The sequence below is a fragment of the Bombus bifarius genome, unplaced genomic scaffold, assembly GCF_011952205.1.
Source record: "Bombus bifarius isolate JDL3187 unplaced genomic scaffold, Bbif_JDL3187 scf7180000008199, whole genome shotgun sequence".
Lineage (NCBI taxonomy): Eukaryota > Metazoa > Arthropoda > Insecta > Hymenoptera > Apidae > Bombus > Bombus bifarius.
The window spans coordinates 3875934-3893211 of NW_022884505.1; the positions used below are offsets into that span (position 1 = coordinate 3875934).

Consider the following 17278-nt stretch of genomic DNA (forward strand, 5'->3'; position numbering starts at 1 on the left):
AGAATTCTATCGAACGGTGCATAGGTTCTTTCACGTTAAATTTACAAAAATAAATAATAAAGATATACGAAGGTTGTTACGATATCCAACGTAACTCTGAAAGATCGATCTTAATAACGAAACAGGGATTTGTACCCTTAAAGTCGAGGTTAGAGCTTGGGTAAATATCGATTATCCTCGAGAATAATAATTAGTCCTGATAATTAGTCGCTGTCAATTACGAAGACGAAAAAAGAAATTTACAAAGAACAAACGATATTTATAAATTTATAAATGCCATAAACAGTAAGGAGAGACGATTCTTTCACGTTAAATTTAAAAAAATAAGCAATAAAGATATACGAAGGTTGTTACGATATCAACACGTAACTCTGAAAGATCGATGTTTCAAGGTTAGTAGTAATTTTACTGGAATAAAAACACGATGATACCGAGAGCAGTGCAAGAATCGTAAATTGATTTAACCTTTGCTGAGACATCAGTGAAACTTATCGAGGCATAAGATTCTACTATAAATGGAACTATGTACGTACTTTCAAAATAACCGTCGCAGAGTCACGGTTCATTTATCCTCGAGATTCCTATTGCAATGTACTGTTCACATACCTATAGTTAATGTCCCTCGTTTGTCTTCTTATTATTACGTAAGACGCTAAGTACGGACGATAATATGTCCGGTCGTATAGGAAACATAAAAGAAGCTGCTGTAAATTTTATATTTGCAAAAAACGATAATAATGGCAAGGCCAGTCATTCGTAAGATTTTCAATGTGTATTTAGCGAAGCCACGAATCGAACATAATCTCTTAATCGCGTGACTTGGTGGATAATTGTAAAAAAGAAAGAAAGAAAAGTAAGCAACATCTCCAAAACTCTCTGTCAAGTCTTTAGTTTAGCAAAAAGATATCTCCGCATTCCTGCAACATCCGCAAGCGTGGAAAGGATGTACTTGTCACGACCGGCATACTTCAAATCCGATGGACTGACGGAGATAAAGATGTGGCGGCACTCGGCGACAATGTATATCGCTAAAGTTTATTTTTTTTTTTTATTTATTTATTTAAATTTTACAATTTGCCCAGTAGGACATTTGGTAAAGTATTATGGCGGTTTACTAATATAACATGTGGGTGGCTACGCCCAGTGGGGTACCATCATCGTGTTTGTTAGGTTATGTCCCTATCGCTAAAGTGCCTAATGAACCATCAGCATTCCAACGGTCCTTCCACCGAAAGTTCTAGAAGAAAGAGCACGTGGCAACGGTGGCGGACGCCTAGCAAATGCATGGACGGTGGGGATGTTGAGGGATGACAAAAGAAAGTAATCGGATCCGATCGAAAGTCGAATCATAAGAGTCTCAGTCTTAGAAAGTCACGCCTAGGGTTCGGAAGTGGATTGTAAAGTGGATTGTTGTTAGAAAAAAAATAAAGTTCTCTTTTTTTATTTTTCACCTCAAATTTTTTTTTTATTTTGTTATTTTACGTGACATACTCAACGACGGGGGTAATATTGGTGACCGTAAAGAAGTCATATTTGTTGTAAGAAAATGTGGAGATAAATTTGTTTTCTTCTATCAGAATTGTAAATTATTATCCGAATACATATGATACGTATAACAGTAAATAGAATATTAAATATACTCTGTTTCGTGTTTCGATCATTTCATGCACGTTCGTGTCATTCGATTCCCTATTAAGCTAGAAAAATTTACCAAATGTCCAGCTTACTTACTTATAAATTATTATACTTATCTATAATAAGTATTAACTTATTATAAATAATCAGCCATGTCACTGCGCCACGCCAGAAAAATTACTGAAAATTCTCAACGCGAGAATTGATTGTAATTTTAATAAATAAATAAAAAAAAATGTCCAGCTGGACAAATTGCAAAGTACAAATTAAATAATAAAAAAAAATTTGATTCCGTAGTCCCAAGATCGAGAAGCTTTACGTTAGATAAAAGGTCCGGCTCTTCGCATATTCGTCATTGGATTTCCAGTCATGACGAATAAATCTCGGTACCCGGGTATTCGGGTATTCCAGCAATAGCAAGGACTTTACTATGATTAACTTATATTTTTTCAAACTTGAGCGTATTATAATCTGCGCTATTATTGTTCACCAAAGGGATGAAGGTTGTCAGCTTATTTTCTAAAAAAAGAATTTTATAAAACAAAGCAAGAATTTCTTTTTAGAATTAAAATATAGCGTAGAATTAAAATACTTCTCGCTCTGTTGTTCAAATCCATGCACTTTCAATCTTCAGCTGCCCATAGAAACAAATCGATCGAACAATTCTACGTAATTTTAATTTATCTGAAATATTTATTTAATTTACCTTTAATTAATTTATTTAAACTAGCGCGAATTTCCAACGATTTAGATTTGCAAATCTTAGCCAAGCAAACCAATCGAGACTTCAAACATAAAATTAAAATTCTTAATTAATTAAATTAAACATATAATTAAAATTCTTTAAATTGGAAAAAAACTGACGTTCGAACTATAAAAAAACAGAAAAAAATGTAGATCCAATAAAATAGTTAATATCCGTCCATAGAGTCGTGTAATATTCCATCACGAGGATTTTGCCACGGAACAAACGTTCGGCGTGGCGAAATGTGCCAATCGCAGGACTAACAATAAGTCGAGCGTGTGTCATTTATTGACTTCTTAAGTAATAACTGTGCGTGCTCGCGTGCGGATTGAGCTTCGTGGCCGAGGGGAGAAACGTTGAACCGCGAGAAATCAACAACACGCGTATACTTACTTATTCGCGCGCGCTAACAATAACAAAGTAATTTATCCGCCGATTTCTCGCGATGGTACACGTGAATCTCGAATCACGAGCTGGATGCAACTTGTAATTCGACTGTCATATTAATAAAAGGAAAAGAATACAGTCGACTCTTTTACAGCGACGAATAACAATTATCGCGGGTATACTAGCGATTATTCGGTATAACTATGCGACCAACTCGACGATGAAGATTAAACGATAGAATATCAGAAATGAATAAAGTAGATAATGAGCATATTAACACTTTACCGACCGCTGGCGGTTCAACAGCATACGCACGTCCGACCGGCAGCTCAGGCGCAGATTTAGGCGGAGGTTTAGATTCTCTAATACCATTCTTTTCGTTCATCGCGAACGGTAAGTTTCTCAAATTGGTATAAAACTGTGGGAGCTTACAAAGCAACGCAATTGACTCAACTGAGCAAGGTACCTTAGTACTAAATAACAAATTACTGCTCGAATAATGAGAAAGATTGTCGGCAACAAAAAGCCGATTAATGGGCAATCAGTCGGTAAGCGTCGGCGACAAAAAACCGATTAATCTGTTATCGGTCGGTAAAGTGTTAAAAGAGAACATGGAAATTACGATAAATTATGGCATACACGCGTACTCTGCTTGTTTATAATGTCTCTTTGATATAGAAGAGATAAGGAGAAGTTAAATGAGATTAGGTTTGATAGAACTGAGTACAAAGGAACACAGAGTGTAAAAATTGCGATGAAAACATCGTACGCGTTGTTTGTAAATATTTTTATAAGGAAGGGCTAATGATAGCTGAAAAAATTAGGTTTAGTAAAAATGAATAATAAATAAAAAGAAAAAATTATGATTTACCACGATACGAATACAAATTCGCTATGCTATAAACCGCTATTGTAAAGTATTATATTGCGCATGATGTGTTTCTACGAATCTACTAACAAAAAAAAAAGAGAAAAGTTTCTTTTCAATTTGAATAATTTTCTAAAGAATCTTCGTACTCGATTTCTTTCTACTCGCAAACTAAACAGCAAAGGATTCGTTTGTTTGCTCGAAACTGAAGAAATTAATTTTTTATGAGATATTCTCTATACGTATGTATACGTATAATCGTATATCTTTCTTGTAATATTAAAAATAAAAAGTTTGACGAAAGAAATCTCACAGAGCTTTGTTACTCGACTTATTAATTGGCTGGTAAACATGTTTATCTATCGAAATATTCGGCAAATAATAACTCGCCTACGCATATTTCTATTAATAATTTTGTTTATGGAAATATCAGTTGCAGGAATCCAGACAACAAACGAAACAAAAGAGGTCGTAAGAATTGATTTATCCGAAGAAAAATGGTATTCTTTTTACGAGATAGTTGTACGTCATTAGCATTCCTTAGCATAATTCGAAACAACTGTACGATCGCGAGAAGAAAGTTTTAATCGTCCGCGAAGCATTAACGTGCGATTAAGGCTTTGTCCGTCGGAACGACCCAATGATTAATTTCCATTCATACACATTAATGACACGATCAAATGATTGACGTACGTTATCTTCTTGGGGCGAACATAATTCTCGTTTAACCGGTTCATCGCTGGTTTCATGCTGGAAAACTTTCGTCGAGATAATAAATTGTAAACATAGTAACACGATCGACAGATACAATTCCGGATAAAGTGTTAGGTTAGAAACTAAATGACTGCGGATTTTGTCACTAGGTGGTATTGACAAAATCCGCAACCACTTAGTTTCCAACAAAATAGTACAAGAGTGCAAGACGATACGTAGGATAATATTCAACGACCAAAGGAATCTATTACGGTAAAATGGGCTAATTTAATCTCAAAGTACCATTCGAAAGCTATACGATTTCTTGCTACATCGGTTGGTCGAAGTTCTAGAGAACAGAAGAGGCGGTTATAATCATCGTTAATTTCATATTAATTGCAACGTAAATTCTTTATTTTTCGGCTAAATATTCGTGTAATTCGTGTACAAATTCGTAATATTCGCCGCCAATGTGCTGTCGTTTCGCCTATGGAATCGATGTGTTTCCCCTGCATACAGCGAACGTTAGCGAGGACGATTTTATTCAATAATAAATTCCTTCTTTCTACGTCGTGAAATTTATGTGTCATTCGCTACGTTTAGAAAAACCTCAAATTGTCTCTGAGAAACTAACGATAGCATAAATGTGCTATCATTTTGCCCGGGTTTGTAGATAATCGGCATTTCCTTTTCCTTTCGAATTCCGCTGAATGTGCGTTATTGCGTGCACCCGTTTCTACCCTAATCGTTTTACGACGCGATAGATATCGATAAGTGAACGACAAAGTTTCACACATCCTGGTTAACCGAATTACGGCATACATCTGACAGAAATTTAGGCAAACTGTCAAATATATATATATAGTAGCATAAATAAATTTCATACGCATTCATGTACATATGTATTTATATTATTTGTTGTAGCGAGGCTTAATGCCTGCTATAATGTTTGTTTACATAAACATATACGCTTAATAGTATTTTATTTGCTTTGAATGTGATATATCTATATCTGTTATATCTGCATCGTGGTGTTTACCGTATAAGTTGTCTAACTTATATGCTAAGTCTCGGTTACTATATATATTTAGTCTGATTATATAGAACACTCCTCACACACATTTTATTTCTCACTTATAAATATTAATATTTGTCCAAGACACTAGGCGCGAAAGATGTAGCGCCAAAGATTATTTGCCATCGGAACGATAAGCTGACAAACAGTTACCAGTAAGATAAAATAGTTGACAAAGATTATTCGCCAGCAAATAAAGAGTTATTAAAAATAATCAACTCGTAGGATAAAAGATTGCAAAGATCGCTTACTGGTATAAAGAACACTGAAATTTATTATAAACTGGTGTGAACTTTTCTGACTTAAAAACGGGCTAAGCAACATAAACTAGAAACTAGCGAAGACCCGTTGAAGCACACTAACTCTAAACTGCTCGAGATGAGGCTCTTATTGTTCTTTACACTTGCGTGTAAACAACAAACTTGTTGACGGGCAAGAAACACGCCAATTCGTTGTTTATACATTTTGAGCTTGCAAGGCTGCTGATCGGTTTAATTGATACGGTTGGCAAAACTTCTTCTGCGAGTGACCACCTTCACGTTACAGCCACTCGAGGGTACGCCGAGCGACCCGTGAGGGTTCGCATGGTAATCCCGCGGATTTTTCCCAGCGACTATAGCACGCGATAAACCCTTATGGAGTGCGCAACAGTACATACCGGTAAAAGGAGGGAAAACTCCTGGATCCCGGGTCATGACAGACAGCTACCAATGACGGAATTAAGTGTTTTATGGATTCATGAGGTTACTGATGCTCTTAGGTTTACAGATATAAACTGATTCAGACATGTAAACGTATAGAGACATAAACGTTTAACACTTTCGCTTCGAGCGCCGCTTATAGGCGGCATCCACGAAATGACCTGTGGATACGAGCGCCGCATATAGGCGGCGACCACGCGACTACTCCTGAGTTTGGCACCCCATATATTCGGCATTCAAATGATGTATATACAAGTGCCATCTGTAGTCAATAATATATTTTTTCGTTATCGGCAGAACATTTTCTGTTGATTTTATTAACATATTGGATTAATCACTTCTTAAAGTTACTCATTGTTGAAACAACGTCAAAACGTTTTACGCAATATATTTCGAATATCCAGACGATCGTATACTGTTTCATGCTAAAAAATCTATTAAATCCATTGACAGTGAAACGATATTTTATATACGGTTCTTAAAAGAATTATTGTTATTTAAGACTTAGGGAAACGTATATACAGCAACCACGCACACTGTGCATACGCACGTTCTAGCACCATTTCCGTTCAGTGACAGTACTTCGGCGGATTGGATTGCCGAAGTGAAAGGGTTAAAGCTGTGAATGAATAAAGAACAATGCTGAACAATAGGACGAGCGTAAGAAGAAATTCTAACTCGGTGTTTAAAATTTTGTATGTAATGAAACATGCAGGATATCCAAGCGTAACGATATTAATAACATATTTATTTTTTGTAGCTGATATCAAAAATACAGGAAATCTCGAGTATAAGGAGATGATCGTTCCCTAAATCGTACAAATAGACGCTTTCCAGAGCAATTGTGTGGTGGCACTCGGCAACAATGTATATCGCCGAAGCGAAGTGCCTAATGGGCCATCAATATCCCCACGATTCTTCCGCCGAATGTTCGAGAAGGCGTGCGTGGCAACGGTCGCGAACGCCTAACAAACGCGTGGATAGTGGGGATATTGAGGGGCGACAAAAAGAAAAGAATCGAATTCGATCGACAGTTAAGTTTGAACCAGGAAGCGATAAAGTTGAGTTGTAATCGCGCAGCGAGATTGACTAGCGAAACAGAGAGCGATACGCGACGCGATCAAAAGAAGACTTGTTAATAAATATATTGTTGACCTAAACACCGAGTGATTATTTAACGCACTACATTCAATATCACCTGACATGTATTTGCATACGAAACGACCCAAGTCACACGGTAAATTGGGAAGGTTACTCTAAACGTAAAAATAAATCAAAGGAATAAGAAACTGTTATCGCAAGATAGTTATTTCGAGCTGTTTAAACGTCATATGTCATTTTTACTTTTGAACTCCATGTTTTTAAACGTCCACGCAGCCATCCAAGATTACGTTACATGAAATATTTTAAACGGTCGTGTCTCAGAGAAAAATTATTATATTCAAGTCGTTTATCCTGTTAAAGTATGGTGAGTGTAGGTCGTAATTACTGTCGTATTAGTTTGACACCTAAAACGATGGCCCTTTCTCGCTCGGCTGAATGACACCTGGTGTAATTGAGAGCTTCCTCGTTACGAAATTCTCGGCCTTGCACAAGGAAACGATTAGCGGTGTTCGAACATTTCGTTTGTTACGTTTCTCGTCTAAAGAATCGCTTCCTCTTGCTCTTTTCAATCCCGAAAATTACCAAGTTTAAATAGACAAATGCAGGATTAGCGTAGGAGCGGCTACCTTGTATCGTTAAATTAATAGAAAATTCTGTGTATTATCACTATATATATATATTCGAAATTCAATTTCAATAAGAAGATAATTAGCCATGTTACTGCGCCACGCCAGAAAAATTACTGAAAATTCTCAACGCAAAAATTGATTGTAATTTTAATAAATATTAAAAAAAAATAAAAAAAATAAAAAAATAAGAAGATAATCAAATCTGAAATTGAATTTCGAATTATTTTATAATTAGTGGAATTTTTAAAACGCTATGGCGTCATTTGTGCAATTAAATCAGAAAGCAATTTTGAAATTTTTTCTATTAGGTTTATTTACTTTTCTGTTCTCTACGTTCGTTTGACGAAAGTTTCATATCCTTCGTCGCGAGTAATAATTTTGGAAACTTTCCCAGTTTTAATATTGCAAGCCTTCTCGGATAAGACTTGTCCAGTTTCGGAGATTAATATAAATTAAGTTACGCATAAAATATACATCTATATTCTATGAGATGTATAAATAAAAATATAAGATTTTATCTTGATCGAAACAAAGCTGTATCAACTGTATACGTGCCAATTAATAAACACACTTGGATGACAACTAAGAGGATATTATTAATATTGATACGAGAGAAAAACGAACGTTTCACGTGTTATGATCGAACAAATAACCTCTTATCCGTCGATTGGATTAATTTAATTGCGTTGCTCTGTTCATTACGGTCTTACGATCATCCTTCGGATTAAAGCATAAATATCAGTGCAAGAACGATAAAAAGCTATGTTTAATCCTTGAAAAGCAGTTTCGCTCGATCTCGTTCCTTATGTTCGAGAACATTCGGAGAACACAAAATCGAAAAATAAAGAGAAGTGTCGTACTGCATAAACGAACTTATAATTACAAGTATGTGCTGATAAGTTTACTATGTATTTGACGAGCTCGCGAAGAAGATAACATCGATAAGGGTTATCTGCAATTTCATAATGTTAAGACAGTTACATGTACGATGAAAGGAATAGTTACGATCAAAGTGTCATACGAGAGAAAACAGCTAGATATCAACGACATAAAACCATATACATATTAACTGAGATTTTGACAGATAGCAATGGGCAACTAATCGAAGATTCGACCGGACGTATCACGAGATAACGTCGTGCTCGCGCGATAGTCGAGACGTATCGCTTTTTACGTGCTACTCTGTTGCACAATTCGCGAAAGTGGATCACATTCATTGTCTGATATTATACTCACGCAATACCACAGTTACGTTCTATTCGTTGGCTAAAAAGCATACTAATTCATCGAAAAATATAGGTTTCAAACGCAAGCGAACGAGTCACGTTGTTAGGTTAGGAAGCAGCCGAATGCGAGTCGAATATCGTAAGTGTGTTTCTTTTAAAAATAAAGTAAATAAAGAATACGAGAAATACAATGCACACAAGCTTGATATTTCTTTAATGGATCGTTTGATGAAGTATGTCAATTTTTCTATTAAAACTTAATTTAAGCATAGAGTTGTCCGAAGTTGTCTTCAAGAATCTACGAATGACAGAATCTGTAATTTCAACGTTGAGATAAAGCGATAGAGACTATGCAAATGACAAAATCTTCAATTTGAGAAAACTCTGGGAACAACGAAACTTTAATCGAAGAGTCTATCTACCATTGAACTTTGTTTTTCCAAATTCCAAATCTCGTGGAAAGTTTAACGAAATTATTTATTCTTAACGAATCGTTCGTTCTAAATTACGTCGAATCGATGTTATTCTGTAGAGTTTAACTTACGATAGAACGTTTCAGCCAGCGCGTCTCGTTGAACTCGATTCGATACATGTTTATTGCAGGTACGACTCGCGAACGATCTAAATTGCAATAGCCAATTAACGTTTATCGCTCGATGAGTCGAACAAATGCAACGATACAGATACGAGGAAACGTGCATGCAACGATTTGCATTTAAACAAGGACAACGGCGTATCAACGATTCGACGGTGGCGACGAAAAGGTGTTACGCAAGGTGAACACTTTACGATCGATCTTCTCGAAGATCGAATCTCTCGTTATTCCTCGCTGCAATTTCAGACGTGACTTCGCCTTCTTAACGTTTCGGCATTGAGTTTCCATCGTGGAGTACCGTGTTTTTTTTGCCAAATATTATTCGAATTTTTTAAGAGAAATAAAAGCGAAACACTTGGCCAAGTCGTCGTTTATAGTTCGTTCAGTGCCACCTTGGAATTTACACGAGGTCAATGATGTCACGTGTAAAAATATGATACTAGTAGCACATAGTGACTCACGGAAATATTTGAACACCCACCATGAACAACTTATATGGATGAACACAATAACGTCTGTATTACGTCAAATTGTTTACAAACTTCGCTCGAGTATCGCGAATACGGTTGTATCGCTATTAGGAAAATACGCACACCAATAAGAACTTTCTCCTAATTTTATCTTCTAACTTTGGTATTCTTATGTTAAGATATGCGAGAAGTTTCTTCCGTTCATCATAAGATGATGAACAACAATTTGTTTTATATTATTTTATTGAATTGGGTATGATCCATTTCGTTATACAGGGTGGTACAAGCGGAAAGGGGGTGATTCTACGCGAAAAAAGAAGTCGAAAATATAGAATAAAAATTTTTTTTTTTTTAATTTTTCCATTGAGACAACAATCTACAGTGAGATTCGTTATAACGAGACGCGATAAAGTGCACGCGTACCGAGCGACAATTCAAAGTCGATTTTCTCGAAAACAAAGCCTCGAACGAAAAATTTTTATTCTATATTTTCGACTTCTTTTTACGCGTAGAATCACCCCCTTTCCGCTTGTACCACCAGTTACCAACCACCCTGTATTTCTATTATTATATTCGTGCATAACTCAATAAACTAATATGGGATAGTGTGACATCGGGGAAGGACGTGGAGCGAGGGGTTGTATTTTCGACCAATCGCGGGGAGACGCAATCGCGAGGAAACACGTCAACGGGAGTCGTGAAGTCCCGTTACGATTACAATAACCGACACCACGAGTTTGTCACGTAAACTTAAGGGTTGGTCGATGAAATAAAATAGCCGAGTCGTAACACAACTATTAATTTTGTTTTAATTAAACTTTACTATGAATTCAGCAATCACAATGTAACACACACTGAATTAACATAAATCACAATTCACTCCAATCACGTTATGTAAGACTTAATTACAACGATACGTTAAGTACGCGACTGTTCTAAGGGTAGAGACCGGTGAAGATACGTTGACTATTCTGAGGATACAGAATAAGTGAGTTTTACCAACGATACTGTGTCTGAGGAAGGCTAGGAGTGGGAGTGTCTAAGGACACGGGACTATAGGATTTGTCGATGACAATTTTGGTTAAGGAAGCGAGGGCAGTAGACACCGCTTCCGATTGGATAATAAGAAGGTTGGTGGACCAGGAAGGGTTTTAGGCGCCCTCGAGAGAAAGTTGCTGACGGAACATACTAGATGTGAAGAAAACCAACTTTCTAAGCGTGGTTAACTTAACACGTGGTAGATAATAAACGTAAAGGGAAATCTAAGACAGGAAATACTCGCTTGGTCCGAAGGACCTTAACTATGAAAATACCAAGACCCCTGGTGGGTACTTAAGACTATCGAGGGTACGCGCCAAGGATGTGCAGACGTCTGGGTGCCATCCTGTCCGCGGTGTGTGGCCTGGTCTCCGATGTGAATCGACGTTACAAGTTGATCGATCCCCTGATCTCCGTTAAGATAATAGGGGTGGTTAAGATAGTATAACGCTGCGACTAACAGGGTTGTAAAGTTTATATTTCCAACACTTACGAGGTACACTGATGAGTATGTATACGTTAAGTATATGATTGATTTAAGGAGAGTAACCCGGTAATGAGTTGTTGACTATTCTAACGTTGAAGAATAAGTAAGTTACAGTGCCGATGCTGTGTCGGAGGAAAGCTAGCGATGGGTGTGTCTAGCGCGCGGGACCATCGGACTTGTTCATGACATTTTTGGTCAGGAAAGTGAGGACAGTATACATTGCTTCTGATTGGATAAACGAAGGTTGGTGGACTAGGAAGGGTCCTAGGCGCCCTCGATAGATAGTTGTCCTTCCCTTGTCAAGCCGTAGTAGACAATAGTCTTTAGAAAGTAATTTGGAAAAACGACTTTTGTTCGGTCTGAAGATCCTTAGCTAGCAAATTTCTTAGATTTACGATAGGTCCTTGAGACTATCGAGGGTACGCAGTAAGGATGAGTGGACATCTGGTTGCCGTCTTGCCCGCGGTGTGTGACCTGGTCTAGGTAGAGTATCGCCCGACGTAACAGGGGTAATCGTTTATTAGCGTTGTCAAGATACGTCGACGTTGTCAAAGAGTGTTGCGAGCGTTACCAAGGTACGTTTAGGAAAAAGCGAGCATGGAAAACATTGTAACGAGAGTTGAGAGAGTCAGAGTTGACTTTATCGTGGTCGTGTGAAGATCGTTGTGTCGTTATGTCGTAGAAGTAGTGAGTAACGAATACCTGAGACGGGGTATTGTACTCGATTTCGTGCGAGTGCAAACGATATTGTACAAATCATACTGTTACCTACAAACTAATTATATAACATTTCTACACTAATATAAAACAAAAAACATTCTGCGTCTATTATTTCCTTATAGAACGAAACAAACTTTTTGGACAATCCAATAGATTAGACAAATTTGGATTAAGTTAGATAGGTCGTCTAACTTGATACTTCTGGGGCTTAACACTAGAACTACCGATAGTTAAGACTATTTCTACCAAAACCAGCGAAAATGACTGGTCTTTAAATAATACGTAATAATAGAATATTTGTATATTTATTGATTTATTATTTTCTTACAGAAGCAATTCCACGTTATGTAGTACATTTTTGGTATTGTTAATCCATCTGGGACAATGATCCCTAAACGAGGGTTGACACATTTATAAAATTGTAGAACCAGTCATTTTGATTGGCGTGGTATTGGTAGTGTTAGCATCTGGCGATCTAGCGATCGATCCGGAATTTTCCTGATAACCGATATCATCGTATCGAATAACGCGCGGTAAAAATTGTAAAAAGGTGTGGGAAGTTGTAGAAAACGAAGAAACTGGTTAATTGGAGTTCGATAAACAGATTGCAGGATCCTTTTACACTTTGACAAGTACCGGTCATTTTCACTGGTATTGGTACAAGTAGCCTCGATACAAAATTAGTTTCAGTTTGAATACATAAAAAACAAAATAAAATTCGTTATATTATTCTTTTAGTTATCGTTGCAAAACTCGTTACATCGTCGCGGAAAAAGATATAACGCGAAGTAGAAATTTGAAAATAAAATTGCAAAACCAGTCGGTTTCACTGGTATGGTAGTTCTAGTGTTAAAAACCTACAATTGGGTCGAAAATGACGGAAAGAACACGGCGAGACTGAATTACAAGGCGGAGCAAATAGAGAAGAATAAAAGGAGCACGAAGAGATGAGAATAATCGCGACGAAACTTAAACAGAGGCTGCCAATTATAAATTAGTGGCCCTATTCTTCGATTCGTAGCGGCGTATCTGGCTGATTAGAATGGCAAAAGGGCACATGAATTACGCTCTTAAAGCAATTACCTTTTTAACACGGTTATTGACAGGATTAGGACGCTGGGTGCAATTACGATCACCGTGGATGCGAATCGTCATCAGTCTCTCTGATTCGATCGTTTCTCAGAACGATTTATACAATTAGCTTTTAAATTGAATAAATCGTAAAGCTGTTTAAAAGCAAGTCATACGATACGGCAACGACTCGTTCTATCCGATGGTACAATCGTAACGTACCTTTTAACGTTATTTAACGAAAGAAGTGGTGTAACTTTCTCGTAATGCAACAATTATCCAACGATTGTTATTTGGCACGTAATCTCACGGTAAAGCCTTTTATTGCTCGACAAACGTATCGTCAAGCGAGGGTAAGAAAAACGATATTTAATCTACAAAATTACATGTATAAAAAATGCAAAATTCGTATACATTTCTTGTTTAGACGCTGTAGACAACCGCCTGTAGGTATTTTGCATCTAAATATACCGTACGCAGACAATTGTATATTTGAAAAAATTCAAATTCGAACATGGTATCTCACTGGGGGTAGCCATCCACATGTTACTTACCAATTTTTTTTTTTATTATTTATTTATTTACATTTTGCAATTTGTCCAGTAGGACATTTGGTAAAATATTATAGCTTAGTGATATAGCAATGTAGCATGTGGATGGCTACCCCCAGTGGGATACCATCTTCGAAGTACTTACCAATTAAGTTAGAAAAATTTACCAAATGTCCAGCTGGACAAATTGTAAAGTTTAAATTAAATAATAAAAAAAAAAATATTTGAAAATTATCTTCGTCAGAAATATCGTTGCATATTTTCCTAGTAATTCCTAGCAAGGACTCAGTCAGATACCTGGGCATGACCCTGGACAGGAGACTAACATGGAGAAACCACATTTCAGATAAAACGAAGCAACTAAAGGACAAACTAAAAAAATTCTATTGGCTCGCGGGCCGACGCTCCGAACTAAACATACGGAATAAAATTACCCTCTACAAGACCGTAATAAAACCTGTGTCTGGACCTACGGAATCCAACTATGGGGAACAGCAAGTGACTCCAACATTGAAATACTTCAACGCTTCCAATCGAAAACGCTAAGATCCTTAATACGCGCCATCGTACGTTAGAAACGAGGACATTCGGGAAGACCTGGGAATACCAATGGTCAAGGAGGAGATTAGCAGTGTGCAAGAAGGTACAGGGAAAGAATAGCAACGCATCCGAAAATGGTCAGCGGAAACGGTCGGCGCAACAAACATAAAAAGAAGACTAAAAAGGAAACACCCAATAGATCTCACAAAGGACACAACCTGACATACAAACGCTCACCACACTAAAGAAATAAATCAATCAAATTGGAAAATGGTATCCCACTGGGAGTAGCCATCCACATGCTATATTGCTATACCACTAAGCTATAATATTTTACCAAATGTCCTACTGGACAAATTGTAAAATGGAAATAAATTTTTCTTCTTTATTATTATTTATTTATTTACATTTTATAATTTGTCCAGTAGGACATTTGGTAAAATATTATAGCTTAGTGATATAGCAATATAGCATGTGGATGACTACCCCCAGTGGGATACCATCTTCGAAAAATGGAAATAAATAAATAAAAAATTTCGTGTTTAAAAAAAAAGAAGATCCTTAATAGATGCACCTTGGTATGTTACCAACGAAACGATACATCGCGACCTCAAGATACCCACAGTCAAAGAGGAAACATTAAAATATAGCGACAGATATAGCAAAATTCTCAACGCGAGAATTGATTGTAATTTGAATAAATAAATAAAAAAAAAAGATATAGCAAAAGAGTCAACAAACACCGAAACCCCCTAATCACTGGACTACTCGATACCTCGGACCAGATCCGCAGGCTGAAGAGACACTACCCGCTAGACCTAAACGCTAGATTCATTTAGTTATCCAAATTAAGCATATTCACTTACTTATAATACCTATAAATTATACTTATCTATAATAAGTATCAACTTATTATAAATAAACAGCCATGTCACTGCGCCACGCCAGAAAAATTACTGAAAATTCTCAACGCGAGAATTGATTGTAATTTCAACAAATAAATAAAAAAAAAAAAGGAAGATATAGCAAAAGAGTCAACAAACACCGAAACCCCCTAATCACTGGACTACTCGATACATCGGACCAGATCCGCAGGCTGAAGAGACACTAGCCGCTAGACCTAAACGCTAAATTCAATTAGTTATTTAAATTAAGTAATATTTACTTATTTATAATGCTTGCTTACAAATTATACTTATCTATAATAAGTATTAACTCGTTATAAATAATTAACCATGTCACTGTGCCAAGCCAGAAAAATTACTGAAAATTCTCAATGCGAGAATCGATTGTAAATTTTAATAAATAAAAAAAAAAATGTTTTCCTAGTAATTATACGAAATTACAGACTCGTCCACTTTAATGGATTTAATCATTTGAATTTTCCTAATAGAAACGATACAAAAATATCAAAAAATCACGTACGACTCGCGGATAATTTTTTAATCGTCCTTCTACAGCTACATGTTCCTATAAGGATACGCAAGCAGAAGCGAACGTTCGTCGAGCATCATCTGCAATGATAAAGAAAAAAGAAAGATTGCTAGAAATAGCAAAGCTAAGAGAAAAAGAAGCGACGAGTTTATTTTAAATTCACCTTCGCTGACATAATCCGTTACACGGTACGAATACAAAATGTTGCCTTCGAACAATTCGAGCCGTATATGTCTGAAATGCGAGTATAAATGACCCCCGACCTACAAAAATAACTAACGTTAGGTACGCATTTCTTGCATCGAATTTCGCGGTCGCGATGATACGCGCGGACACAGGTTCGATAACGTGGCGCCTCGTCAAACTCGAGAAATTCGCGTATGCACGGTGTTACCGCATGCAACCAGGAAGAAACACATCGTCCGAGCCAGAACATCGCCTCTGGCTAGAATTAGCCTTCCTATTGGCCCGACTTTGATCCGTTCTTGCTCTTGATACACTCCCAATAAGTGTTTTTAATTAACATTTCGTTGGGTGCTGAAATCATCCGAATTACATTATATTTAACTCTGTATTGCATACAATTTCTACATTTTCTATTATTAACTCGTTAAAATTAAATTAGCAAGTTAACTTTCATTCGCTTTGAATTTGCAATTACGATTATTTTAATTACGGTTATTTTAATTGCGGAATTATCAACGGGCAAGCTTCTTTCTCCGAACGTCGAACAGGTAAACGAGCGTAGATTCTTTAAACTATTAATTCGTTATTCTCCGTGTTTTCTATTCGATCGTTTGACGCAGGTTTAGTGGCACAGTGTCTGTGAATATTCAATCTCATATCGTTATCCTTCGCTGAAAATTGTCTACTACGTTCGTTGCTATTTTATCCTGATAAATTGTATTTTGTAGGAATCGGTTTTTTTTGCAAATCCTCGGTATAAATCTACCTGTTGTTACGTTTAATTGCGATAGAACTACATTTTAAGTATTTCGAACGTTTCTTGCAACAGAAAGCAAGGGAATTTCAGAGCCGAGAATAACGCGTCGTGTACTCATTTAGAAAATCGTGTTATTTTCGGATCAAAAGCAGCGCTGCGTATACGAGATACGTCGTCTATGAAACATATAATATTGTTAGTATGTTTACACTGATCAGTGACGAGCGCGAGTATGCATAACATTCGGCAATTTAAAATCGCGTTTTAAAATCGTTCGCCAGATAACGAAGGAGAAGTCGAACGATAACGTTTGCAACTTTTCAACAACGAAAACCACATTCTACCATCTCGTATAGAAAATATTTT

The 17278-nt window shown here is 36.7% G+C and overlaps 1 protein-coding gene across 5 annotated transcripts in view; it reads right to left on the reverse strand.

Annotated features, from left to right (window-relative positions):
• LOC117210054 (proton-coupled amino acid transporter 1) overlaps window positions 1-17278 on the reverse strand; it is a 53408-nt gene that overhangs the window by 23746 nt on the left and 12384 nt on the right. For 2 of the 5 annotated variants that reach the window (XM_033452656.1, XM_033452660.1), the window contains exon 1: window positions 9608-9684. The exons of 1 other annotated variant lie outside the window; for it this stretch is intronic. In XM_033452656.1, coding sequence (XP_033308547.1) covers window positions 9608-9655 — 48 coding nt within the window. In that variant the 5' untranslated portion in view covers window positions 9656-9684. Of the gene's footprint in view, window positions 1-9607; window positions 9685-12292; window positions 12312-17278 lie in introns of those variants that run through there. 2 more of the 5 variants (XM_033452655.1, XM_033452661.1) reach the window with 2 other exon arrangements.